Source organism: Diceros bicornis, chromosome X (assembly GCF_020826845.1).
Source record: "Diceros bicornis minor isolate mBicDic1 chromosome X, mDicBic1.mat.cur, whole genome shotgun sequence".
Taxonomy (NCBI): domain Eukaryota; kingdom Metazoa; phylum Chordata; class Mammalia; order Perissodactyla; family Rhinocerotidae; genus Diceros; species Diceros bicornis.
The window spans coordinates 137727405-137753137 of record NC_080781.1 but is presented as its reverse complement, the minus strand read 5'-3'; the positions used below and the strand labels follow the sequence as shown (position 1 = coordinate 137753137).

Sequence of the window (25733 nt, the reverse complement as noted above, 5' to 3'; positions counted from 1 at the left end):
TCAAGTCCACAGTCTTATTCAGATCTCCTCAACTTTTCCCTAAATTCCTTTTTCTGCCCCAGGCTCCCACACTGCATCAAGTCAGCACGTCTCCTTAGGCTCCTCTTGGCTGTGACTGTCCTCATTTTGGACGACCCCTCAGGGTTTGTCTGATGGTTCTGTCGTGAGTAGACAGGATGATGGCTATTGAGAGGAGGCCCACGGGAGTAAAATGCCCTTCCAGCACATCCTGGAAGGCTCCGTGCTCTCCACATGACTCCTCACTGTCCACGTCGACCTCAGTCACCTGGCTGAGGTCGCCTTTGTCTATCAGATGTCTCCACTTGAAGTCTAATCTCTCCCCCTTCCACCCTGTCCTCTGTGGAACAAAGTTACTATGCACAGTTCACACCTGAGGAGGGGGACTTATGCTCCCCCTGGGATGGGAGAGGGTACCTACATAAATTACTTGGAATTACCTGCACAGAGCTTGTCTTTTCTCCCCCACTTATTTATTTATTTCATCATTTATTTGTAACAGTGGGTATTTATTTTATACTTTTGGTTATAATCCAGTACTACTGGGCCGGCGCCATGGCTTAGCGGTTAAGTGTGCGCGCTCCGCTGCTGGCGGCCCGGGTTCAGATCCCCGGGCGCGCACCGACGTACCGCTTCTCCGGCCATGCTGAGGCCACGTCCCACATATAGCAACTAGAAGGATGTGCAGCTATGACGTACAACTATCTACTGGGGCTTTGGGGGGCAAAAAAATTCAATACTACTTTGTTTTCTTGCTCAAATTGTTCCATCTTTGGCCATTGGAAGTTCTTTCAGTTGGCTCCTGTGTCCCTTTGTCATACCCCCATCACAGTGTGTGTGCGCATGTGTGACAGAGAGAGAGAGGGAGAGTGCGAGAGGGCACTTCCTGATTTTCTGGCACCACAAGGTGCTCCAGGCTCAGCTTATGCGTTTCCTGCCCCAGCCTTAGAAGACGACATTTCTCCAAGGAGCCCCTTGTTGGAGAATAGTGTTAGAAACCAAGGTCTGGGCTCTAGTGTGCTCATTGTTACTGGGGTGTCCTTGCTTCTAGGCCCTCTCAGCTGACAGAGCAAGGAAATTTATGTGTATACTAACCTATGTATATACACGTACCTATAAACATTCATATATATATTCATGTATATCTATATTAAGGTAAACATGAGTTCATACTGATGTTTCCAACTCTGATTCATAACTGCATGGATCATTCTAGCACCTCCCCTTACTTGTCTGTATCTTCCCACTCCAGCAGTGAGAAACCTGGCTCCCACCATCTGCCTTCCATTTGCTTCACTGTCTAATCCCAGTGTACATGTTGAATGGTTTCAGAACTGTGAACCCTTCCCCTCATGGGGAACAACGGCATCACCTGCAGTGCAGTGCTTGCGTGCAGTTCCTTTGCCTCTGGTCTTGATACCGGCCTGATATGAGGTTGATGTAAGGGAAGCCATATTGTAGAAAAGAAGCCATATTGTAACTTTAAATGACCTCTGATTAACTGACATGCGCTGTGGATTTTATGGCCCCTCCCAGCTGCAATAAGTCGATAACTTTGTTCCTTTGAGGTCATTAGGAATGTGATGACCTGGGGCAGAGAGTCTGTGCTGATAGCCATCATGGAGGACAACTGAAAGATCAGGGTAGAGGGCGTTGCTCTGGTGTCTGGTGCATATCCAGTAAAACCAAAGACTATCAGGAACTAAGGCCAGATGTCTGCCTCCACGGGAGATAAGATGGATGCCCCACCTGGAGACCAGATGTCTGCCCCACCTGGAGACCTGCCCCCTATATAACTGGCCTGTAATCTTTGTTCTGTAAGATGGTTCTTTCGGACATGAGTTGCCATCTTCCCCCTTGCTAGCAAGCTGTACTAAGGACTCCTTTCTCTCCTGCCTCCTTGCCTCTTGATTATTGGTACATCTTGCAGCGGGCAGACAACCCACCTTTAGGCAGTAACAATCTCACAGTCTCCACTCATTTTCAAAGTGACTTAGATCAGCCCTTTCCCCCCACCCGCTTCTGTGAGATGGTTTTATACATTTGTAAAACACATAGATTATTTGGTCACAGTCTGCATTCCTTCCTGAGATCCCCCAACCTCCTAAAAGATAATTTTTTTTTTTTGCTGAAGAAGATTTGCCCTGAGCTAACATCTGTGCTGATCTTCCTCTATTTTGTATGTGGGTCGCTGCCACAGCATGGCCACCGATGAGTGGTGTAGGTCCATGCCTGGGAACTGAATCCAGGTCACCAAAGCAGAGCGCACGGGGCTTACCCACTAGGCAACTGGAGCTGGCCCCCTAAAAGATAATTTTTAAATTTGTATATGTTATGGTTTGCTCTTTCTGCTGTACATTTCTCTGGGTTGACACATGCAGAGAGTCACATATCCACCATTACAGCATCAGACAGAGTAGTTTCATGGCCCTAAACATCCCCCAGGCTCCCCCTAGTCAGACACCCCCACCAAACCCCTGGCAACCACTGATCTGTTTACTGTTTCTATATTTTTGATTTTTCTGGAATGTCATATAAATGGAATCATACAGTATGTAGCCTTTTTCAAACTGCCTTCTTTCACTTAGCAATATATATTTAAGGTTCCTCCATGTCTTCTCATGGCTGCATAGCTCTTTCTTCTTTAGCTCTGAATAATATCCCATTGTCTGGATAGACCACAGTTCATTTATCCATTCATCTACAGAAAGACATCTTGGTTGGGGCCGGCCAGGTGGTGTGGTGGTTGGGTTTCCACATTCTGCTTTGGCAGCCGGGAGTTCGCCAGTTTGGATCCTGAGCGGGGACCTATTCACCACTCATTGAGCCATGCTGAGGCGGTGTCCCATGTGGAGGAGCTACAACTCTACAACTACGCTACACAACTATGTACTGGGGCTTTGGGGAGAAAAAAGAAAAAAAAAAAGAGGAAGATTGACAACAGATGTTAGTGCAGGGCCAATCTTCCTCAAAAAAAAAAAAGACATCTTGGTTTCCAGTTTTTGCCGATTGTGAATAAAGCTGCTATAAACATTCACATGCTGGTTTTTGTGTGGACATAAGTTTTCAACTCCTTTGGATAAGTACCAAGGAGCTTGACTGCTGGATTGTATGGTAAGACTATGTTTGGTTTTGTAAGAAACCACCAAACTGTCTTCCAAAGTGGCTGCACCGTTTTGTGTTCCCACCAGCAATGGATGAGAGTTCCTACTGCCCCACATCCTTGCCAGCATTTGGTGGTGTCAGTGTTCCAGATCTGGGCCGTTCTCATAGGGGGGTAGTGATATCTCACTGTTGTTTTAATTTGCAGTTCCCTAATGACATATGCTGTGGAGCATCTCTCCACGTGCTTCTCTGCCCTCTATATTTCTTCTTTGGTGAGGTATCTGTTCAGATATTTTGCCCATTTTTTAATTGGGTTGTTTGTTTTCTTATTGTTGAGTTTTAAGTGTTCCTTGTATATTTTGGATGCCAGTCCTTTATCAGATATGTGTTTTGCAAAGACTTTCCCCCAGTCTGTAGCTTGTCTTCTCATTCTCTTAGTGTTGTTCGCTGAGCAAACACTTAAAATTTTGATACATTCCAATTGATCGTGTTTTTCTTTCATGGACCATGCTTTCCATATTATATCTAAAAACTCATCACCAAGCCCAAGGTACGACAGATTTTCTCCTGTTTTCTTCTAGAAGTTTGGCACTTTACAACTAGGTCTGTGATCCCCTTTGAGTTAATTGTTCTGTAAGAGGTCCCGTGACAGGGTTCTGAAAAGCTCCTTACCCGTCACTATCCACCACACGCACTTGCATTTTGAAGTTGACATCTGCATTTCAACAGATGTTTAAATAGTTGCGAAGGGTGTGATTTCTGTTGTGTTGTAAATACTGAGTTAAAACAAAGGCTGTGCTAGCCCTTTTTGCACGAGACCAATGGCACCGAAATCCCCCGGGGCACTGATACCTGTGTCTGTCTCAAACCCCTTGCGCTGGCTCTTCGTTCTCCGCTCTCTTTGCAGGTGGACCCTTTTCCTCCTGCCTCCGCTGTTCCTCTGCTGCCCCTCAGGTGGGTCTGCTTGTGCCATCTTTCTCCACGCGGGCAGACTTTTTTTTTTTTTATAATTTTATTTATTTATATTTCCCCCAAAGCCCCAGTAGATAGTTGTATGACATAGTTGCACATCCTTCTAGTTGCTGTATGTGGGACGCAGCCTCAGCATGGCCGGAGAAGCGGTGCGTTGGTGCACGCCCGGGATCCGAACCCGGGCTGCCAGCAGCGGAGCGTGCGCACTTAACCGCTAAGCCACGGGGCCGGCCCCGGGCAGACTTTTATTACCCATACATTGTACTTCTCCAAAACGCAAATGTAGGTAAATTACATTTCTTGTTATAACCCCTGACCAGAGGGCTCTGATAATGTTTCTTCTGGCTTGACCAAAGCAGTGGCAGTGTATTAGACATGTTGATGCAGAGTTAGGAAATGAGCAAGTCAGAGGGGCCGCAGGCAGTGTCCATGAGTCCAGGTGCCTGTAAAGAGTCGGACCTGTTGCTAGCGTTTGCTGGGGCTCACCATCGGTTACAGTCCTTTTTTTTTTTTTGTCTTTTCCAGATGTAAGCCCTAGGAAACCCTATTCACAGAGATGAGCAGTTGGGAGAGGGGCCACACTGCTGAGTGCTGGGGCCCCTGGAGCCTTCTTAAGTGAACTGGGAGGGCTGATTGGGAAAGACCAGGGAGACGGGAACTGATTTTTAGACAGAGTACATATGAGAGTTTCCAGAGTACATCTGGAAAGATGACTGTTAAAAACCTCTGCCTGCCCCGTTGACACTCTTGAAGACTTTGTGTCACACCAGGGGCCTACAGACCCCTGTGAAGATGGATTCTGCAGGCCACTCCTGGACCCTGCGACTCTGTGGAGCCCCTGTGGCACTGGCCTGTGGGGCTGTGCTCCTGTCAACAGCCAGGACACCTATCTCCCCCATCCCTGGTGGGGCCCGGACCCCCTGGGAGGGGCGCCAGAACCAAGATGGGACTGGATGGGAGGAATCCACTAATTGTTGGGTGAAGGATTGAATTCAGTCACTCAGCACTCATTTCCTGAGCGCTTCCCCTGGGCCGGGTCAGCAGAGACACTTTCCAGGAGCCAATGTTCTGGTGAGGAAGACGAGACAAAGAAGGTGATTTTTCGTGCTGGATGTTCTGAAGACAGGGCAGGCAGAATGATATACTAGAGCATGGGGGGAGCAGGGGAGGCCTGTTTGAGGAGGTAACATTTGAGCTGAGACCTAATGGAGTGAGGGAGCAAGCCAAGCAGATATCTGAGTGAAGAGCATTCCAGGTGAAGAGGCAGCAAGTGCAAAGGCCCTGGGGCAGGTGTGTGTGGTGTGTTTCAGGCCCAGTTAGGAAGCCAGTGTGGCTGGAGCTGGCTGGAGCTGCTTGAGCAAGGGGGACAGTGGGTGGAAAGGGGCCAGAGCAGGAGGGGGGAAGGGGCACTCATCATGCAGAGCTAGCCCTTAGGCCACTGTGAGGATTCATGCTTTGACTTGGAGTGACATGAAGATCTGGGGGAGGGTTTGGAGACCAAGGGTGACATGCTCTCAAAGCAAATGCTCTGGCTGCTTCGTGTGGTCAGAAGGCAGAGGGAGCCCAGTGAGGAGGCTGTGGCTGTTGTCCAACTGTGTGCTGATGGGGGCTCAGACCAGAGTGGCAGAAGTGGCTTTGGCAAGGCTGGGGCTAGGGAAGGAGGCTGTTTTAGACCAAATGGCCTGGACGGCCTGTCTGCACAGAGGACATTAGAACAGAGACCCGAAGGCATGCAGAGAGCCATGTCAACATGTGGGTGAAGAGACTTCCAGACGGAGGACACTGGTGGTGCAAAGGCCCGGGGGCTGGCCCAGCTAGGCCGCCAGGGGGCTGGAGCAGGCGGGAACCGGTATGAATGACTGAGGAGGGAGGCGGTAGCGGCCGGCCGATTGCCTTACAAGGCGCCCTGCAGCGCTGCAGCCGCTGGGCCACCGCGCGCTCGGCCGCCAGCGGCCGGCGGTGGCGCGCGCGGAGGGGGCGGGGCCAGGAGGCGCGGGCGGGGGGCTTGGCGCGGCGGCCACTGCGCGAGGTGACGCTGTGGCTCAGGCTCCAGGTCCGCGCCGGGCGCTCCGGGGCTCGGGCGCGCGGGGTCCTGAGTGGCCGCCGCAGCCCCCACGCACACCTGTCACACCCGGCGCGCCCCCGCCCCGCACGCGCGCGGCCCACGCAGCTCGGGACGCTGGGGGCCCCGGCTGCCGAATCCCTCCCGCCCCGAGGCGCCGAGGGCCGAGCTGTGCCAGAGCGGCCGCGTGGGTGGCCGTGGCCGTGGCCCTGGTCGTGGCCGGCGGCTGTGCGCGGGGGTTGCAGGTGCATCTCGGGTGGGCTTCTGCCTTGGGTGGCGCGAGCCTGTGCGCTCTGGGCCGTGCGTGGCAGGTCTAGGCCTGGGGGCAATGGGGGGGGCGCTTCTAGGTGCTGTGGATGGGGGTGGCCACCGGAGAGGCCGGGGTGGGGGTGCATGGAGCCTTCTGGAAGGCAGCCGATCATGGCTGACTCGGTTGTGTGGAGGCAGAGAGGGGGTGTCTGGGCTCTGATCGCCATAGGGGTGCCAGGGTGGGGGGCGCAGGTTGGTGGCCGTGTATCTCGTATCTCGGAGTGGGGGGGGGGTGGAGTGTATGCGGTGCCCTCGCTGGGAGTGCAGACCTGGGCGGTGGGGGAGGAGCGAGATGTACCCGGGCTGGGGGGAGGGTGAATGGAACCTGTGCTCCTGAGTGGGGCTGTCGCTGAGGGTGGCCGAGGCACTGCCCTGTCTGGGGTGGGGGACGGGCCTGCCCCTTGCCCAGGGAGCCTCCCTCCACTTCTCCCCCGCCCCCTAGACATGCTGCTGCTCAAGAAACAGACGGAGGACATCAGCAGCGTCTATGAGATCCGGGAGAAGCTCGGCTCGTGAGTGTGTGTGAGTGGGTGTTAGTGAATGTGTGTGTGAGCGTGTGTCAATGAATGTGGGAGTGTGTGTGTGTGTGGGGCGGGATGGGTGTCATGGGACATGGGAGGGACAGGGCCCTTCCTCTCCCCACCTCTCCTCCCCCTCCCCTCCCCCTCCTCCTCCCCCTCCTCCTCCCCCTCCTCCTCCCCCTCCTCCTCCCCCTCCTCTTCCTCCTCCTCCTCCTCCTCTTCTCCTTTCCCTCTCCCTTCCTGCCTCCCCGGACTCTGCGGCAGGGGCGCCTTCTCTGAGGTGGTGTTGGCCCAGGAGCGGGGCTCCTCACACCTTGTCGCCCTCAAGTGCATCCCCAAGAAGGCCCTTCGAGGCAAGGAGGCCCTGGTGGAAAACGAGATTGCAGTGCTCCGCAGGTGCGCGTCGGTCCCTGGCTGGGCTGTGAAGGCCTGGCCTGGGGCTCTGGCCTGCTGGACCATGCAGGGGCAGCCTATGGTAGGGAAGGAGGGCAGAGGTGGGAGGAAAACAAGAGGGAGGAGAGCTTCCCTGGGGGCCCAAGACAAAGCAACCCTAGGCTCTGAGAGCCCCAGGGCGCTGCAGCGGCCTGTAAGGGGTTTTTCTTGCCACTGCAGGGTCAGCCACCCCAACATCGTGGCTCTGGAGGACGTCCATGAGAGCCCTTCCCACCTCTACCTGGCCATGGAGCTGTGAGGAGGACAGGGGCAGGCTGGGGGGTGGGGGCTGGGCAGTAAGTGGGGGCTGAGGGGCTTGGGTCAACTGAGCCTCCACTCTCCCCAGGGTGACGGGGGGTGAGCTCTTTGATCGCATCATGGAACGTGGCTCCTACACAGAGAAGGATGCCAGCCACCTGGTGGGCCAAGTCCTTGGTGCTGTCTCCTACCTGCACAGCCTGGGCATCGTGCACCGCGACCTCAAGGTGCCTGCCTTCCTGCCCGCCCACCTGGCTCTTGCCCAGCATCCCTGTGCACCAAGGGTCTGGGGGACTTGAGGGTGCCCAGCTCCTGCAGTCCGCCCTGTCCCAGCCCTGGGGGCAGTGCCAGGGCTGACCTGGCGCTTTCTCTGGCACCTGTGTGTCACAGCCTGAAAATCTCCTCTATGCCACGCCCTTCGAGGACTCCAAGATCATGGTCTCCGACTTTGGCCTCTCTAAAATCCAGGCTGGCAACATGCTAGGCACCGCCTGTGGGACCCCGGGATATGTGGGTAAGTGATGGGGGCATCCTGAGGCTTGCTGGGGGCCAGGGGGGCTGGAGGACCCTGTGGGAGCCAGGGTGTCAGAGGCAGGGCAAGCGGTGGGTCGTTCCTGGGGTTGATGGTGCACGTGGGTGTGTGTCTCTGGCCCCCAGCCCCGGAGCTCTTGGAGCAGAAACCCTACGGGAAGGCCGTAGATGTGTGGGCCCTGGGTGTCATCTCCTACATCCTGTGAGTGAGCACCGAGAAGGCTCTTCTTCTGCCTGCCTGCCCCTTGCTGGGTCGGGGAGGGTTGGACAGCTGGGTGATTCATCTGTGGGTGCCAGGCTGTGTGGGTACCCCCCCTTCTACGACGAGAGCGACCCTGAACTCTTCAGCCAGATCCTGAGGGCCAGCTACGAGTTTGACTCTCCCTTTTGGGATGACATCTCAGAATCAGGTGAACTTGAGGCTGGCCCCGAGATCAGGGAGGGGCTGGTGAGGGGGGTGGGAGTGGGGTGGGCTGACCTGGCCTTCCTGCTCCAGCCAAAGACTTCATCCGGCACCTTCTGGAGCGAGACCCCCAGAAGAGGTTCACATGCCAACAGGCCTTACAGCATCTTTGGTGAGTGGGACCTCTGCCAAGCTGTCTTGGGACCAGAGGAACCACACCATCAGAGACTCCTCCCACCCCAATGACCCTCAGGCTCCCCCTAGGATCTCTGGAGACGCAGCCTTTGACAAGGACATCCTGGGCTCAGTCAGCGAGCAGATCCAGAAAAATTTTGCCCGGACCCACTGGAAGGTCAGTGTGGGGAGGGGCCTGTGGACCCGGCTCCAGCATCTGCCCCATACCCCAGCCTCAGGGAGATTGACTGGGCTGCCTGCCAGTGGCCTCTGTGGTCTTTGAAGTCTTGGGGCACGGCCTGACACCCCTCTCTCCCCACAGCGAGCATTCAATGCCACCTCTTTCCTGCACCACATCCGGAAGCTGGGACAGAGCCCAGAGGGTGAGGAGGCCTCAGAGCAGAGGATGACCCGCCACAGCCACCCAGGCCTCAGAACTGACCAGCCCCCCAAGTGGTGATGCCTAGGTGTGTGGGGGTGGGCCCTGTACCCACTGGGAGGTGGATCCTCGGTGAACTTAGGGGGTATGGGGCCCCACAGAGCAGAGGGCTGAGGGCAGAGAGAACAGAGGGGAGGAGTCGGGGTTCAGGGAGAATAAGAGAGAGGCGCCAGTGGGGGCTGGTGACTGTGGGGACTGTGAGGATCCGTGAGGGGCCCAGTACCAAGACCCAGTGGGCACCACTGCTGAGAACCTTGACTGGGAGCAGGGAGCACAGCGCAGGTCGGGGGCGCCTCCTGACTGCCCCCTTTCCTTGTGCTTTTCTCTCTCCCTCCACCCCAGGCAGATGCCGAGGCCGAGTGCATTGACCCCGAGATTCCCTTCCTGTGGACCTTTTCAGTCCCCCGCCCCCATACCCAGGGGCTGCCTTCTGCTGGAGAGTTGGAGATGCATGGGTGTGGCACATGGCGCTGGGGCAGGAGCGGGCCACCCCCGTCTGCCCTCCAAGCTCTCCTGTTGCCCAGGTGTCTGCAGGGGCTCCCCTCTCCTGTTGCCGCCACATTCCCTCTAGAAGCCAGAGAAGCTCCAGGGGCTCTCCTTCCTGCACGCTGTTCTGTGCTTTGCTGGCTGTGGGTGGTCCTGCCCGCTTGTGTCTTGGTCCTCCAGCTGCCCTCCAGTTTTCCCCAAATCAATAAAGACAGACAGAGCAATGGGCCAGTGGTGAGCTGGAGGTGGGGGGAAGGGACAGGGATGGGGGACAAGTGTGGAGGGGATGGGTGTCACCTGTGGGAAGGACCCCACTGTGTGACCTCCCACCGCCACCTAAACTTCCCCCCCGTTACTGCCCTGCAAAGTGCCAGCAAGAGGCAGCTGGGTTGGCCAGCTCTTCTGCCCTAGGGGTTGGTCGGCCTGCGTGTGGCTCTGGCTTCCTGGGAGAAAATGGAGGCAGCTCAGGCCTGCTGGGCTGCCAGCAGAGGGGGGTGGTGGGAGGCCAAATGGGGGCTCAGGAAGCCCCATCTCCAGGCCCCCAGGGATGGGCTACAGTGTCCATGCTCTGCAAGGACATGCTGGGAAGGGCTCACAGGCAAGTGGAGGCCTGAGCGCTGTAGCCAGGAGGGCCAGAGACCCAGGCTGTCTCCTCCAACTTCTCCCTTCTTTCCCCACTTGCCCCCCTTCCCGTGGCTGTGGCCAGACGGAGAGCATTTCCTGTGCACACCTCCTTGTGCAGAAGGCTGGGGCACCCCAGTGTCAGAAGGTGGAGGGGGGCCCCTCGGCCAGGAGAGGGCACCACTGGGGCCTCTACTCTGTGCTGTGGTGCGGCTTTGGAACTGCTGGGCTCCAGGCCCAGGGAGACCCAGGCTGGGTTGGCTATGGCTTCCGGTGTGAAGAGCGATGGCCAGTCCTCTCGTTTGCATGGTGCCTGCCCCTCACAGCCCCATTCTGGATGGGCCAGCGCTCCAGAGCCTTGCTTTGGTGGGCCCCAAGCCTTCCTGGCCCCGTTAGGCCTTTCTCCTGCACCCATCAGGTGAAGACCCCTAGTCACTTTTCAGCCCCAGCCAAAACAGAGGGAGCACCATCAGAGTTCTGGGAGAGCTGGCCATCCCTTCCTCCCCAACGTGGCCCCTGCCCCAGCTGCCCATCAGCTGCCGTTGCAGAGCATGGAGAAGACCCTTCTCCCTGTCAACCTTTGGGACCTGAAGGGAGGCAGTGAGGTCCAAAGCAGAACTGGCTTGGGTCTTGGAGGTGGGTGGGGGCTGGAGCAAGATTCGGGGTTGGAGCCAAGGGGCCTGGCTTCCACCGAGGAGAGCAGCCGGGTACACTGTGCCTCTGGAGATCTGGCGGTGGGCACAGCCCAGGGTGGGTGTCTGCCCGCTGCTTTCCAGACCCACGAGCCCCTCTGTGGCCTTCTTCTGCTCCCAGCATCCTCCCACCCCCTTCCTGTTCCACATTGCCCCCTGCACACCCACCACAAGCCCCTGAATCCCAGGGTGAGTCTGGAGAAGGATGGGCAGCTTCCTCCTTCATCTCCATGGCCCCTTCTAGTCCATCCTTTGCTCCAGACTTTGGGGTGACACAATCCGGTCCTAGCACGCCTGCTCCCCTTTCTCTGCCCACGGTCCAGGGGACCTCAGGCAGCCAGCGCCGTGGCCGGGTCTCAACAGGTTGACCTCCTCACCTCCAACAACCTGTCCTGCCTTCTCTTAGCCCCCCACTGGAGGCCTTGTCATTTCCTGTCCCGCCACTTTGGATATCTTCACCAACGTTCCCTTTGCTGATTCTCCTTCCTATCTTTTCATTCATTTACACTGGACTCCCACGACACCTATTTGTTCTTGTTTTGTCCGTCAAATATTGATTGGGCCTCTGCTCTGTGCCAGGCACTGGGCCCACTGGACAAGGTGCCTGCCATCCTGGAGGAGGCCCTGTCGTGGAGAGGTGGGCTTACTCGGATGATAGGGATGATCTGCGTGGTGAAAGTAGCAGGAGCAGCAGCACCAGCCTTCCAGAAGGAATTGCACTCAGTCAGAGACTCAGCGAGCCCTTCCAGCCCAGGCCTGTGGCCAGATCGTCGCTGCAGAGTTGGGCCCTAGCTCCAGCTGCCGTGACACAGGGTGCAGTTTGGCCTCCGGCCAGCAGGCGGCACCATGGTCACGTCTGTCGATGTCCATCAGCCACCTCTTGCTCCTTCAGCACCTGGGGCAGCTGCTTAAAACTATTCCTCTCCTCCACTGCCCCCCAAAATCCTCCCTGGGGAAGTCCTCACTTGGGGGAGAGATTCTGCCTTGCCCATCTGGGAGTGGGAAGAGAGGGGGTCCCCCAGGTCAAGCAGAGGTGGCATCCTTTCGTCATCCCTTTGAGCCCTTCCCGTCCAAAGGGGCAGCTTGTGAGAGGATAGCTTTGGACCACCTAGGCCGTGAGATGTGCGGCCTGGGAGAGAGAAAGGACTGGTTCAGGCAGATGCAGAGATGCAGGGATGGAGAGGGAGCTGAGGGGACGCCGTGAGAGCATTTTGGGCTCAGAGAACAACAGGCCGAGGTGGCCTGCTGGAGGCACCGGGCTAACCAGAGCCTGGCAGGGTGAGAGTAGGGCCTTCGTCTCTGAGCAACGGCGAGCCACTGGAGGGCGTGTAGCCAGAGAGCGCCCTAATCTGGCCTGGGGTAGCTGCTGAGCTTGGGCAGCTGGAAAACTCAGGTGCTGTGAGTCAGGAGCAGGGTCCAGCGGGTGGCCTTCCCGGGCTGTCAGGGACCACACCAGAATTGAGGGGGGAGCCCTTGTGGGTGTCAAGAGAGGAAGCTGTCTTCCTCGCTCTGGGCCACACAGGGTCAGTCACACACTCCATGTTGGATAAAACCTGTGGGTGGCAGGGGTTCTGGGGATGCTCAACCTATGGGGCCATAGTGGGGACAGGGAGATGGGGTTGGTGGTGGTCCTGGGAGCTCTTTAAGCATCAGTGATGGGTTGGGGGTGGGGAATGAAGGAGAGGGGGCCTGGGGTGGCCCATGTGTTTCTGAGTGGACCGTGGAACCATTTGCCAAGAGGGGTTCACTGGAGTGGGTTTGGGGAGAGACAGTGAGATTGGCGTTGGACATGGTGAGTTTGAGGTACCTGAAGGGGCTGAAAGAGACTTTTTTCTCACCCTTCTCTTTGCAAATGTGGATCTAGCTCTATAGCTGATCAAAAGGATTACCTTGATGGTCACTCTTTATTGTGCCCTTACTGTGTGCTGGGCACTGTTTCGGAGAGCTTCATGTATATTAACTCGAACCTCCACTATGAGGTAGCTACTCCCATTATCATCGCCTCCACTTTGCATATGGGGAAACTGAGGCATAGACAGGCCGAGTAACTGAGGCGAGGCCACATAGCCTTGCGCTCCACCATCCTGCCTGCCTCTGTGCAAGTGAGGAGGGTTCCCTGGGAACACGAGGACCGTGTGGGGACTTGAGGAAAAGACGGTAGAGTTCTTCTGTCAGTGTGAGGAAAGAGAAGGGGTGAGGGGCGGGGACAGCCCTGAATTTGAGTTTGGGCCTTGCAGGTGGTTTTGTCATCTTTAACGTCCTCTGCGCCTCGATTTCATTTAATTAAATTCCCCGTGAAATGGGAACCTAGGAGGTCTTTCTACAGTGGCAGAGATGGGGCATGGGATCTGGGTCCTAGATAGATCCTTCTGGAGTTCAGTGTGAGGGACAGCCAGGAAGTGGGGCAGGGTTGGCGGCAGGGAGACATGTCTGGGAGCCCTGCGGGGGACGTAGAGAGCTTATGCTGAGGCAGCTGAAGTGGTACTGGAAAGATGGAGTCCGTGGTGGACTGAAAGGGGGGACGGTGTGAGGGAGTCGAGGATGCCCCCTCCACCCCCCAGGAGAGAAGCAGGCCAATTCAGGAGATGAAGGGGTCAAGCCAGGCCCCTGCTGGGACTCTAAGCTACGCAGTGGGCACATGACATGGCAGCCATATACTCTACCCAACTCCAGCTTCATCCAGGCATCCCTGTCTCCTCAGGTGGGCAAGGCACGAAGTATAGAGTGTTTGGGAAATAACAAATAGCTTGCATTGGTTGAGTGAGGGTAGTTGTGAGTAGTGGCTAGAGATCAGCCTGGAAAGTGAACTTTCTCAAGATGGCACTGGGGAGCCACTGGAGAGTTTATGCAAGGCAGTGACAGGATCAGATGTTTGCTTTAAGAGAGTTTTTCAGTATTTTTCAAACTTCTCTGGCTCCTCTTGATAAATATAAAAACTTCATCTCCAAATCCCCTCCCTGGGCCCCATGGAGATTTTGATGGTTCCCCTCACACCAGGGGGCTGAGCCTCCTTCCCATGATGCCCCGAGGAGAGGCCTGATTGCTTTTTCTCAGTTTATCTTTGTAGTTCTTTCAACCATTGCTCTATGTATTTCTAAGTTAGGGTAAGTGCCGATGACTTTAGAATTGCTATATATTTCAGGTAAGTTGAATACTGGATCAAAATGTGGTGACATGCATTAATACTAGTAATGCTTTTGCCTTATAATCTACTTTGTCTAATGTAACATAGCAAAGAAAGTTTTTTTTTATTGATGTCATAATAATTTATAACACTCTGAAATTTTACTCATACGTTATTTTTTGTCAGTCACCATATAAATGCGTCCCTTCACCCCTTGTGCCCACCCCACACCCCCCTTGCCCCCGGTAACCACCAAACAGTTCTCTCTGTCCGTGTGTTGGTTTATCTTCCACATAAGAGTGAAATCATGGGGTGTTTGTCTTTCTGTGTCTGGCTTATTTCGCTTAACGTAATACCCTCCAGGTCCATCAATGTTGTTGCAAATGGGACGATTTTGTCTTTTTTTATGGCTGAGTAGTATTCCATTGTATGTATATACCACATCTTCTTGATCCAATCATCAGTCGGGGGACACTTGGGTTGCTTCCACTTCTTGGCTGTAGTGAATAATGCTGCAATGAACATAGGGGGACATAAGTCTCTTTGGATTGTTGATTTCAGGTTCTTTGGGTAGATACCCAGTAGTGGGATAGCTGGATCATAAGGTGTTTCTATTTTTAATTTTTTGAGGAATCTCCATACTGTTTTCTGTAGAGGCTGCACTGGTTTGCATTGCCACCAGCGGTGAATTAGAGTTCCCGTTTCTCCACAACCTCTCCGACATTTGTTGTTTTTTGTCTTGGTGATTGTAGCTGTTCTAATGGCTGTAAGGTGATATCTTAGCATTGTTTTGATTTGCATTTCCCTGATGATTAGTGATGTTGAACATCTTCTCATGTGCCTATTGGCCATCTGTATATCTTCCTTGGAAAAATGTCTGTTCATATCCTCTGCCCATTTTTTGATTGGGTTGTTTGTTTTTCTGTTGTTCAGTTGTGTGAGTTCTTTATATATTATGGAGATTAACTGTGTCAGATATATGCTTTGCAAATACTTTCTCCCAGCTGGGGAGTTTCTTTTTGTTTTATTTTATTTTTTTTTTTTGTGAGGAAGATCAGCCCTGAGCTAACATCCATGCTAATCCTCCTCTTTTTGCTGAGGAACACTGGCTCTGAGCTAACATCTATTGCCAATCCTCCTCCTTTTTTTCCTCAAAGCCCCAGTAGATAGTTGTATGTCGTAGTTGCACATCCTTCTAGTTGCTGTATGTGGGACGTGGCCTCAGCATGGCCGGAGAAGCAGTGAGTCGGTGCGCGCCCAGGATCCGAACCCGGGCCGCCAGTAGCAGAGCGCGCACACTTAACCACTAAGCCATGGGGCTGGCCCTGTCTTTTCGTTTTGATTCTGGTTTCATTTGCCTTGCAGAAGCTCTCAAAGAAAGTTTCTTTTGATTAATATTTGCCTGGTTTTTCTTATTCAGTCTTTTTCCTTTCAAATTTAAAATTTGTTTTTTATTGAGATAAAATTCATATATGTAAAATTCACCCTTTAAAATGTACAATTTATTGATTTTAAGTATATTTACAAAGTTGTGCACCATCACCACAATCTAATTCCAGAACATTTTCCTCATCCCAAAAGAAAACCCTGTACCCATTAGTGGTCACTCCCCATTTTCCCCGACCCCCATCCCCACCCCTAGCCCCTGGCAACTACTACTCTACTTCCTGTCTCTGTGGATTTGCCTATTCTGATATTTCACATAAATGGAACCCTACAATATATGGCCCTTTGTATCTGGCTTCTTATGCTTAGCATAGAGTTTTCAAGGTTCATTCACGTTGTAGCATGTACTTCATTCTTTTTTATAGCTGAACAATGTTCCATTGTATGGATAGACCATAGTTTTGTTTGTCCGTGCATCCATTGATGGACATTTGTGTTGTTTCCACATTTTGGCTATTGTAAATAATGCTACTATGATTATATCTGTGCAAATTTTTGTGTGGACTTATGTTTTCAGTTGCATTATTTGATAGAATTCACCAGTGAGGACTTCTGGGCTTGTATTTTCTTTGTGGGAAGATTTTCAATTACATTTAGCCCTTTGTATCTGTGGGTTCCACATCTGAGGAGTCAACCAACCTCAGATCCTGTACTTTGTTTACGATGCCTGGTTGGTTGCATCCATGGATGCGGAATCCGAAGATATGGAGGGCTGACTAAGGGACTTGAGCATCCACAGATTTTGCTATCCTCGGGGGTTCAGGAACCAATCCCTTGCAGATACCGAGAGATGACTGTGCTAATGCAACTTATTTTCTTGTTATAAGTCTATTCAGATTTTCTATTTCTTTTAAAGTCAATTTTAGTCATTTGTGTCTTTCTAGGAATTTGTCCATTTCATCTGAATTGTCTAATTTGTTGGGATAAAGTTGTTCAAAACATTGCCTTAAAATCCTTTATATTTCTATAGGTCAGTAGTAATGTCTCCCTTTTCATTCTTGATCTTGGTAATCATTTTTCTTGATCAGTGTAAGTAAGATCAATTTTGTTGTTCTTTTCAAAGAACCAACTTCTGTTTTCACTGATTTTCTCAATTGTTTTTCTGTTTTCTATTTCATTCATTTCTGCACTAATCTTACCTCTTCTTGCTTTGGATTTAATTTGTTTTTCTTTTTCTGCTTTACTAAGGTAGATCATTAGGCTATTGATTTGAAACTTTTGTTTTTGCTGGTATAGGCATTTAAAGCTATAAATTTCCTTCTAAGTACTGGTTTAGCTGCATTCCATAACTTTGATATGTTGTATTTTCACTTTCATTCTGTTAGAAGTATTTTCTAATTTTCCTTGTAGTTTTTCTCTTTGACCTGTGGGTTGTTTAGAAATTTGTTGTTCAATTTCCAAATATTTTAATTTTTTTTTTGTGAGGATGATCAGCCCTGAGCTAACATCCATTGCCAATCCTCCTCTTTTTGCTGAGGAAGATTGACCCTGTGCTAACATCCGTGCCCATCTTCCTCTACTTTATATAGGACAGAGCCACAGCATGGCTTGACAAGTGGTGCATCGGTGCATGCCTGGGACCTGAACCTGTGAACCCTGGGCCGCCAAAATGGAGTGTGCACACTTAACTGCTGTGCCACCAGGCTGGCCCCTAAATATTTTTAAATTTCCTAGATTTCTTTCTTTCTTTCTTTTTGATTTCTAATTTAATTCTGTTGTGGTCAGAGAACATATTTTGTGTTATTTCAATTCTTTTAGATGCATTGACACTTGTTTTATGGCCTAGATTATGTTCTATCCTGGAGAATGTTCCATGTGTATTTGAAAAGAGTGAGTATTCTGCATTTGTTGAGTGGGGTGTTCTAGATTTCAGCTAGGTCAAATTTGTTGATACTGTTGTTCAAGTTTTCTCTATCTTTGCTGATTTTCTTTCTAGTTTTATCAATTTTTGAAAGTGGCGTGCTGAAATCTCCAACTATCATAGTTGAATTGTCTCTTTCTTCTTTTGATTCTGTCAGTTTTTGCTTCATGTATTTTGGGGCTGTGTTGTTAAATGCTTATATGTTTATAATTGTTATATCTTTCTGATGAATTGACTCTTTTATCATTATGAAATGTCTCTTTTTTTCTCTAATAATAGCTTTTGTATTAAAGTCTATTTTATCTGATATTAATATAGCCACTCCAGCTCTCTTATGGTTACTGCTTGCATGATATATCTTTTTCTCTTCTTTAATTTTCAGTCTATTTGTGTCTTTGAATCTAAGATTTGTCTCTTGTAAACAATATATAGTGAATTGAATCTTGCTTTTTTGAATCTCTGATTTTTGATTGGGATGTTTAGACAATGCACATTTAATGTAATGATTGATATGGTTGGATTTACACTTGCCATTTGTTTTCTATATATCTCCTGTCTTTTTTGTTCCTCTTTTCTTGACTACTTTCTCTTGTGTTAAATATTTTTTAGTGTACCACCATATCCTCTGTTGATTTTTTAACTATATATTTTTTGAATTGCAATTGCATTACAATATGCATCTTAAGAAATCACAATCTACTTCATATTAACACTCACTTAATTTTGGTAAAATGTAGAGACTTTGCTCCAATAGAGCTTCATTCGTTTCCTCTTCTTTTGTCTATTAATATCATGTATGTTACATCTATATAGGTTATAAACCCAACAATACAGTGTTATAGCTATTGCTTTATATAATCTTATGTCTCTTAAAGAAGTTAAGAGAAGAAATGAGGAAAAATATATTAAGAGAGACTTCTATATTAACCCACATATTAACCATTTTTGCTGCTCTTCATTTCCTGTGAATTCAAGTTACTAACTGGTGTCAGCCTGTAGGACTTATTTTAGTATTTCTTGTAAAGTAATATACTAGCAATAAATTCTCTCAGTCTTTGTTTATCTGGGAATGTCTTTTTTTTTTTACCTTCAATTTTTAAAGTCTAGTTTTGCCAGATATAGAATTTTTGATTGATAGTATTTTTTTTCTTTCAGCTCTTTAATTATGTCATTCCACTGTCTTTTGGCCTCCATTGTTTCTGATGAGAAGTTAACTGTTAATTTTATTGTGGTCCCCTTCTACATGGGTCATTTTTCTCCTATTGCTTTCTTTCTTTCTTTTTTTTTTGGTGAGGAAGATCAGCCCTGTGCTAACATCTGCCAACCCTCGTCTTTTTTTACTGAGGAAGACTGGCCCTGGGCTAACATCCATGCCCATCTTCCTCCACTTTATATGGGACGCCACCACAGCATGGCCTGACAAGCGGTATGACAGTGCGTGCCTGGGATCCGAACCGGCGAACCCCAGGCTGCCACAGCGGAGCATGCGCACTTAACGGCTTGTGCCACCAGGGCTGGCTCCCTCCTATTGCTTTCAAAATTGTCTATCTTTGGCTTCCAACAGTTTGACTATGAAGTGTCTATGATTAGCTCTCTTTGTGTTTACCTTAATTGGGGTTCATTGAAATTCTTGGATCTGATTAATGTTTCTCATAAAATTTTGGATGTTACTGCCATTATTTCTTCAAATATTTATTCTGCCTCTTTCCCTTTCTCCTCTTCTTCAAAGCCTCCCATTACATATATTTTTGTATGCTTGATCTTGTTCTACAGGCCTGTAAGGCTCAATCATTTTTCTTTCTGTTCTTCAGATTGGATAATTTATATTGATCTATTCTCAAGTCCATTAATATTTTCTTCTGACATCTTGAACCTGCTCTTGAATACCTCTAGAAAAGTTTTTATTTCAGTTATTTTACTCTTCAACTCCATGATTTCTATTTAGTCATTTTTTCATAATTTCTATATCATTATTGAGAATCTTTATTTGTTGATTCGTTGTTGCCATATTTTCCTTTAACTCTTTAAACATGGTTTTCTTTAGTACTTGGAACATATCTATAATAACTCCTTTGAAGTCTTCATCTGCTAATTCCAATATCTCAGAACACTCAGAGACAGTTTCTATTGACTAATTGTTTTCCTGAATGTGGGTCACACTTTGCTGTTTCTTTACATGTCTTGTAATATTTTTGTTGAACATTGAACATTTTAGATAATATTTTCAAGTAACTCTGGATTCTGATATTCCCTTTCCCTCTAGACTTTGTTGTTTTTGCTCTGTGTATATGTGTGTGTTTTGTAACTTGTTTCTTTGTTGTGTAACTTTTCTGCATTAAAACTGTGAAATCTGTCCCCCTGCAGTGTGCAGTCACTAGTTCCTTTGCTTAGTTTTTAAAAAATATTCTAGTTTAAAATTTTAAGCCTGGTTTCTCAGGGGCTGCCTCTGTATCTGCCTAGCTTAGTGGCCAGCCAATGATTAGACAGAAACTGTGCTCAAACATCTTGCACCAGTAAGGCTTGTGTACTCTGCTGATGGATCTGTGTGTGGGTAGGGGAGTTCTTTCAATGTTCAGGCTCTTTTCGGGTCTGCCCTGGATTTTCTTTCCACTGGATCCTTTTGAGTCTCCTATATACATGTACATAGCCTCAAGGTAATCCAACAGAGCATGAAGAGCTTGTGACCTCTCCATTCTCCAGTTAGCCAAGAATATTCTTGCCTCAACCACATTCACAACTTCAGTCTAGTAGAGCTGAGTTGTTGGCCCTCCCCTGCTGGCCTGCCTCTGAGAAGTCACTTCTACTGACAGCGCCCCTGCGTGTGAATATTGCCCACTACTCCAAGTTGAGTTAGCCCTCTTCAAACCTAGGCAGAGAAGCTGCTGATCTTCATGGGCTGCCTTGCCTTGGCAGAACCTCCATTCCAAACCAAGCTGGTAGAGATGAGAGCAGCTGTAGGCCAGAATGCCACAGATTCCCAAAGTTCAGCTTCTTGGTTTAATATATACCTTTGGTTGATTTCCAGATCATAAAGGTTGTTTTGTCAATTTTGTCCAGCTTTATGGCTGCTTTTTTAGGGAGCTTGTCACTTAGCCATAGCTGGAAGTCCTGCCCTTTCACTATATATATCTTTTCTTGGTCCTATCATTTAGTTGTAGCTCTTATAAACAGCATATAGGTGGATTTTTTAAAATCCTGTCTTTAACTGGAGAATTTAGTCTATTTATTTTGCTTAGTGATGTTTGGATTAATTTCTAAAATTTTATTTTATACTTTCTATTTATTCCAATGGTTCTGTTTCTTTATTCCTTTTTTGACTTCTTTTGGATTGAGATTTTCCCTCATTATTATATATTTTTCCTCTAATAGTTTGGAAGTAGTACACTCTATATTCTTTTAGAAATTACTTTAGAAAATTTAGCATGCATAGTTTATCTTAACAAAACTTAAAGTTATTCAATACTAATATGGCCATGAGGTAGTAACAGGGTCCAGAATTACCCTCCCACCATACACAACTGGAAAACTTGGCAAAATATATGAACCGTTTTCAGATGGACAACAGTCAGCGAAGACTCTGTGGTACCAGAGAGAAAGGAAACAAATTAGGCAAACTCCACCACCCAGACTTTCTGACTGACGTAGAAGAAACATAAAAATGTAATCTGTAATGATAAAAGTCAGCCAATCAATCAAACTAGAGCCACGGGAGTTCTAGTTTCTGGTTCAGCATGTAAGGAGCTTAGAAGTCATCACTCCATGCTAACAAGCAAAAAACTGAAGAGACTGAAAAATCAACAGCTCTTCTTAGATCCATAAGCGAATTGAAGTCACAGGGTGAACCACTGCTCCCAAAACTGGAGAGACAGACAGGCAGATACAAAGAATGACAACTTACCAGAGCAGAAACCCCTGAGCAGGAACAGTGCTAGGGTAGGAAAACATGAACTGTAATTGATGAATTGCTGGAGGCACAGTGTGGACAAGTCTGAGAGCTAAAAACTCCAGGGGGGGCCCAGTCTTAGGGTTCCTCCCACACTTTTGTGAATTTTACCTCCAGGAGCCCTACCAGATTCTCACAGTGAACATTGGAGAAAAATCTCCTCATGCTTCTGGCAGTGGGAGGGGGAAGGTAGACATTTTGAAATACACCAGAACATTTTGTTGTTAACAAGGCCCACCCTCCAAACAAACTATTATACCAGAGCCTGACTTATTAGGGTTTTATCAGAGTCTAACAGACCTGGGGGAAGGAAAATAACCAACTCCAGTGCACTCTAGCCATCCTATCCCACCTTGAGGGGGGGAATCTAAGAAGCATTTGTAAAGGTTACAGCCAAGAGGCACAGGCTCACCGAAAGACTGAGACCTAATCGTAGGACTATAGAAGGCTTCCCCTCCCCCAACACCTCACCAGGCATTACTAAAGGCCTACTTACTGCAGTTCCTTTTGCCCAGGACATCAGGTCCGGCTTTCAACAAAAAATTACAAGGCATGCTAAAGGGCAAAAAACACATTTTGAAGAGGCAGAGCAAGCATCAGAACCAGACTCAGATATGGTATGGATGTTGTAAATATCAGACCAGCAACTTAAAATACTATGATTAATATGCTAAGGGCTCTAATGGAAAAAGTAGACAGCATGTTAGAACATGGCTACAATTAGCTGAAAGGGAGGATGAGAAATAAAGTTTCTAGCTGGAAAGCCAGATGTCCTATTAAACTTTGGGGATTTTATTTCTAAAAGCGGGAAGGGAGAATGGATACTGCGGGATACTGAGCATTCTCTTCCACAGTGTCTTTCATCAATTTTGGAAAATTCTCAGCCATTTTCTTTTTTAATATTGCATATTCCCTATTATCTTTAATTTTTTCTTCTAGAAATTCAACTAAATATTTCTGTGACCTCAATCTATCTCTTTGTCACTCTGTCCTGCATAATGGATAATTTCTTTGAATCCATCTTCCAGTTCACTAATTCTCTCTCCAGCTTTGCTTAATATGCTGTTTAACGTATATTGTGAAGTTCTAATTTCGGTTATTATATTTTTCAGTTTTAGAAGTTTTATTTGGGCATCTTTCAATGGTACCTGGTCATTTTATAATCTCTTATTCTTTTGTTATACTTTTGATACTTCCTTTAATTTCTTTAAACATATTAATCATACTTATTTTATATTTGTGTCATATAATTTCAAAACCTGCTGTCTTTGCATGATTGATACCTAAATTTATATGTGTGTATGTTTCTCTCATGCATGGTGGCTTGTTTTCTCGTACATTTTGCAATTTTTTTTCATTACATATTTAAAATTCTTCTATAGGAATTCTTTGAGGCCTGTATTTAAAGGACATCCCTGCACAGAGGATTTATGCTTGCTTCTACCATGCACTCATGGGCAATACTCCCTCCAGACCACTTCATTTACAACTTTTAAAAAATGTATTTTTTAAACTTTGCTATTTTTATTGGGCTATCACAATCTAAGTAAAATCTGTGTGCAAGCTAATCAGATGCAGCTTCAAGGCAAAAATGGAGCCGTCTCCCCAACCAGATTGCTGTCCGTAAGTCCCTCCAAGAGAGAAATTCCGGAGCATCCACTCCTCTATGCCTAGACCACTGTAAACTAAAACTTTAGCTTGTGGCTATGAATTCTCAGGGGCAACATTTTCCTTTTTTTCCACTTCCACCCAGACCCAAGGTCAAGATAAGCAAACATCCTCACCTCTTTCTGTGGGGTATTCTTTTTTCTAGATCACCAATTGTTAGTTTTCTGTTGCTGCTGTTATCAAATTACCACAAACTTAGTGGCTTAAAACCACACAAATTTATTATCTTACAGTTATGAAGGTCAGAAATCCAAAATAGATTTCACTGAGCTAAAATCAAGGTGTCAGCAGGTCTGTATTCCTTGAGGAGGCTTGAGGGAAGAATCCATTTTCTTGCCTTTTCCAGCTTCTAGAGACCATCTGCATTCCTTGGTTTGCAACTACTTCGTCCAACTACAAAGCCAGCAGCGTAGCATCTTACAATCTCTCTCTGGCTCTAACCCCTGTTTCCATCGTCACATCTCCTCTCACTCTCCTGCCTCCCTCTTTCCCTTATAAAGGTGCATGTGAAGACGTTTAGGGCCCACTCGGATAATCCTATAGCCCCATCTCAAGATCCTTGACTTAATCACTCCATCTGCAAAGTCCCTTTTGCCCTATAAGGTGCCATATTCACAGGGTCCCAGGATTGGGATGTGGCCATCTTTGGGGGTCCAGTGTTCTGCTGACTACACCTATTGAGAACATTGCTCTTCAAAAGTCCTGGCTTTATGGGGGAGCCCAGGTGTCATCTCCCAGCTCCAGGGGGTGGTGTCCAGAAAGCCACAGGAGGAGGGTGTTGAAGGAATAAAGGCGGCCCCAGGTTTCTGGCTCCTGGGTGTAGATGCCCTTGGGACAGATGTAGCTCTGGAGCTGGCTCACTCCTCTGGACTCAAGGATCCTCGTCATTTCTGACTTCGGAGTCTTTCTCTTATTTTCCCACCAGCTCAGCCATTCATTCAAACATGCTTTTAGATTTCATCCTGCATTTTAGGGGTTCTGGACCAAGGGGGTTTCTCTGGACACATGGTCCACATTGCTCACAAAGTCCCCACTGCATTCTCATACTGCACTTGTCCCCACCCACCCTCCAGCTTCCCTTCCACTTCCTGCCGTGTCTCTGTGGTTGAGAATCATGGCTTTAGAAAGACCACTTCACCTACGGTGTGCAGAAGGCACTGGAGGTGTCCAGAGCTGAGGCTGGGAGGCCAGAGAGGAGCAAGCCCCATCTGTCACCTTATGTGGCCCAGTGGCCTCTGCAGGCTCTCCCTGCCTCCAGCCTGAGCTTTTGCAGGCCAAATTCCACACTGTGTCAGCCAGAGAGACACGTGCTTGGATGCACAAGTCTGTCTGTGTCCCTCCCCAGCTCAGGTCCTTCTGTGGCTCTTGTCACCTCATATTGAGGCTTGGGTCTGACTCCACACCGAGTCTCAGGGCTCTGCCAAACTCCGTGGTCACTTCTGGGTCCCTGCTCCTCTACTCTCCCTGCCGCACTGGACACCTGGCGTCATTTACTGCTTCATGGGGGTCTGTTTAGCGGGAAGTTATCTCCGAGCGGCAGGCCTCTGGCTCACTGCTGTGTCCTAGTCCCTAGCTCTGTGGGGCACAGAGCAGGGGCTCGATGGGTCGTGAGTGAACAAGAGACTCGGCCAGACGTTAGGCCAACAGGCGTGTGGGCGCCAGATGGAAAATGATGACATGGGGTTGGGGTGGCCTCCCTCCCCTCCTTCCCCCAAACCCTCCAAGGTGCTCAGGAAGCAGCTTCCCTCTGTTCAGTATCCTACATAAACCATTTATTCAGGAACAATGAAAGAAAACAACTGTGATGTGGATTCCCAAGGGTGGGATAGTCCCACTGCAGGGACTGCTGGCCCTGGGTGTAAGCAGGCTAGCATGCGCGTGTGAGCGCCAACACACACACGCACACATGCATGCCTGTTGCCCACGAGGGGTGTGCGCTGCAATGAATGACCATGTGTGTATGCAGCCCGGCCTTTTCCCCACCCCGCAAAATAACTGTGGTCATGTGGGACCCACAGCAGCAAAATCCAGGCCTTCTTCTGCCCCTCCTCCACCCCCAGCTCTTGCTCTGAGACCCCATCTCCTCCGGCGGCAGTCTGACCACCCTCAGTCACAAAGAGCCCCAGTGATCCCATCAAGACATCTGGGGGAAGAGGAAAAAAAGCATCTTTTCAAATGTCAAGTGGATAAACAGTCAGGGTGCCAGATGTGCGGCTGGGAAGCCGCCCAGTGGTTCCTTGGTCAGCGTCCTCCCCTATGGCGCTGCCCAGCAAGGAGCCACAGAGAGGAGCTGTCCCTGTGGATGCTGGGGAGCCACTGCACCTCTGAGTCTACATCCCCTGGGAGGACCCCAGCCCCAAGAGGCCCAAGCCCTCGGCAGAGAAGCAGGGAGGTTACGTTGGTGGTGGTGGTGGTGAACCCCTCCCCATAAGTAGCCATTTGGGGACAGGGATGGGACTGGGAGCAGGTCCTTGTGGCAAATGAGGTGGCCAGAGCAGGCACACGCCCTTCCTAAAGAAGGAAACCACAGGCAGGCTCAGGGCTCAGCCGTGTTGGCTGAACATGCGGGGCCTGGGCCTGGGGAACAGGCAGCCACCTGGAATGGTCCCTCGGAATGGGAACCCCCATCCCCCCAAAGAAAAAAATAACAGTCGCAGAAGAGGCAGGA

General features: G+C 49.4%; 1 protein-coding gene across 13 annotated transcripts; it reads left to right on the top strand.

Moving 5' to 3' along the window:
• The first annotated feature begins 3996 nt into the window (after positions 1 to 3996).
• PNCK (pregnancy up-regulated nonubiquitous CaM kinase) lies at positions 3997 to 9936 on the top strand. 13 transcript variants are annotated; one of them, XM_058534941.1, is made up of 12 exons: positions 3997 to 4077; positions 6909 to 6978; positions 7252 to 7383; positions 7600 to 7674; positions 7766 to 7904; positions 8068 to 8191; positions 8335 to 8410; positions 8506 to 8618; positions 8705 to 8783; positions 8876 to 8963; positions 9108 to 9252; positions 9571 to 9936. In XM_058534941.1, exons 2-11 carry the CDS (start codon positions 6911 to 6913, stop codon positions 9243 to 9245), a joined length of 1032 nt encoding a protein of 343 aa, XP_058390924.1. In that variant the 5' UTR covers positions 3997 to 4077; positions 6909 to 6910; the 3' UTR covers positions 9246 to 9252; positions 9571 to 9936. The 13 variants fall into 13 exon arrangements, with proteins under 13 accessions (XP_058390924.1, XP_058390925.1, XP_058390923.1 ...); XM_058534940.1 differs by having other exon boundaries at positions 3998 to 4077; positions 9567 to 9936; XM_058534945.1 differs by lacking the exon at positions 3997 to 4077 and adding an exon at positions 4343 to 4377 and having other exon boundaries at positions 9567 to 9936.
• Positions 9937 to 25733: the final 15797 nt, after the last annotated feature.

What these genes read in the sequence shown, in the direction of transcription:
- PNCK (XM_058534941.1), top strand. Translation starts at nt 6,911, where the DNA reads ATGCTGCTGCTCAAGAAACAGACGGAGGACATCAGCAGCGTCTATGAG. An exon ending in ATCCGGGAGAAGCTCGGCTC is followed by an intron (nt 6,979 to 7,251) that starts GTGAGTGTGTGT and finishes ACTCTGCGGCAG; the next exon opens with GGGCGCCTTCTCTGAGGTGG. An exon ending in GGTGTCATCTCCTACATCCT is followed by an intron (nt 8,411 to 8,505) that starts GTGAGTGAGCAC and finishes TGTGGGTGCCAG; the next exon opens with GCTGTGTGGGTACCCCCCCT.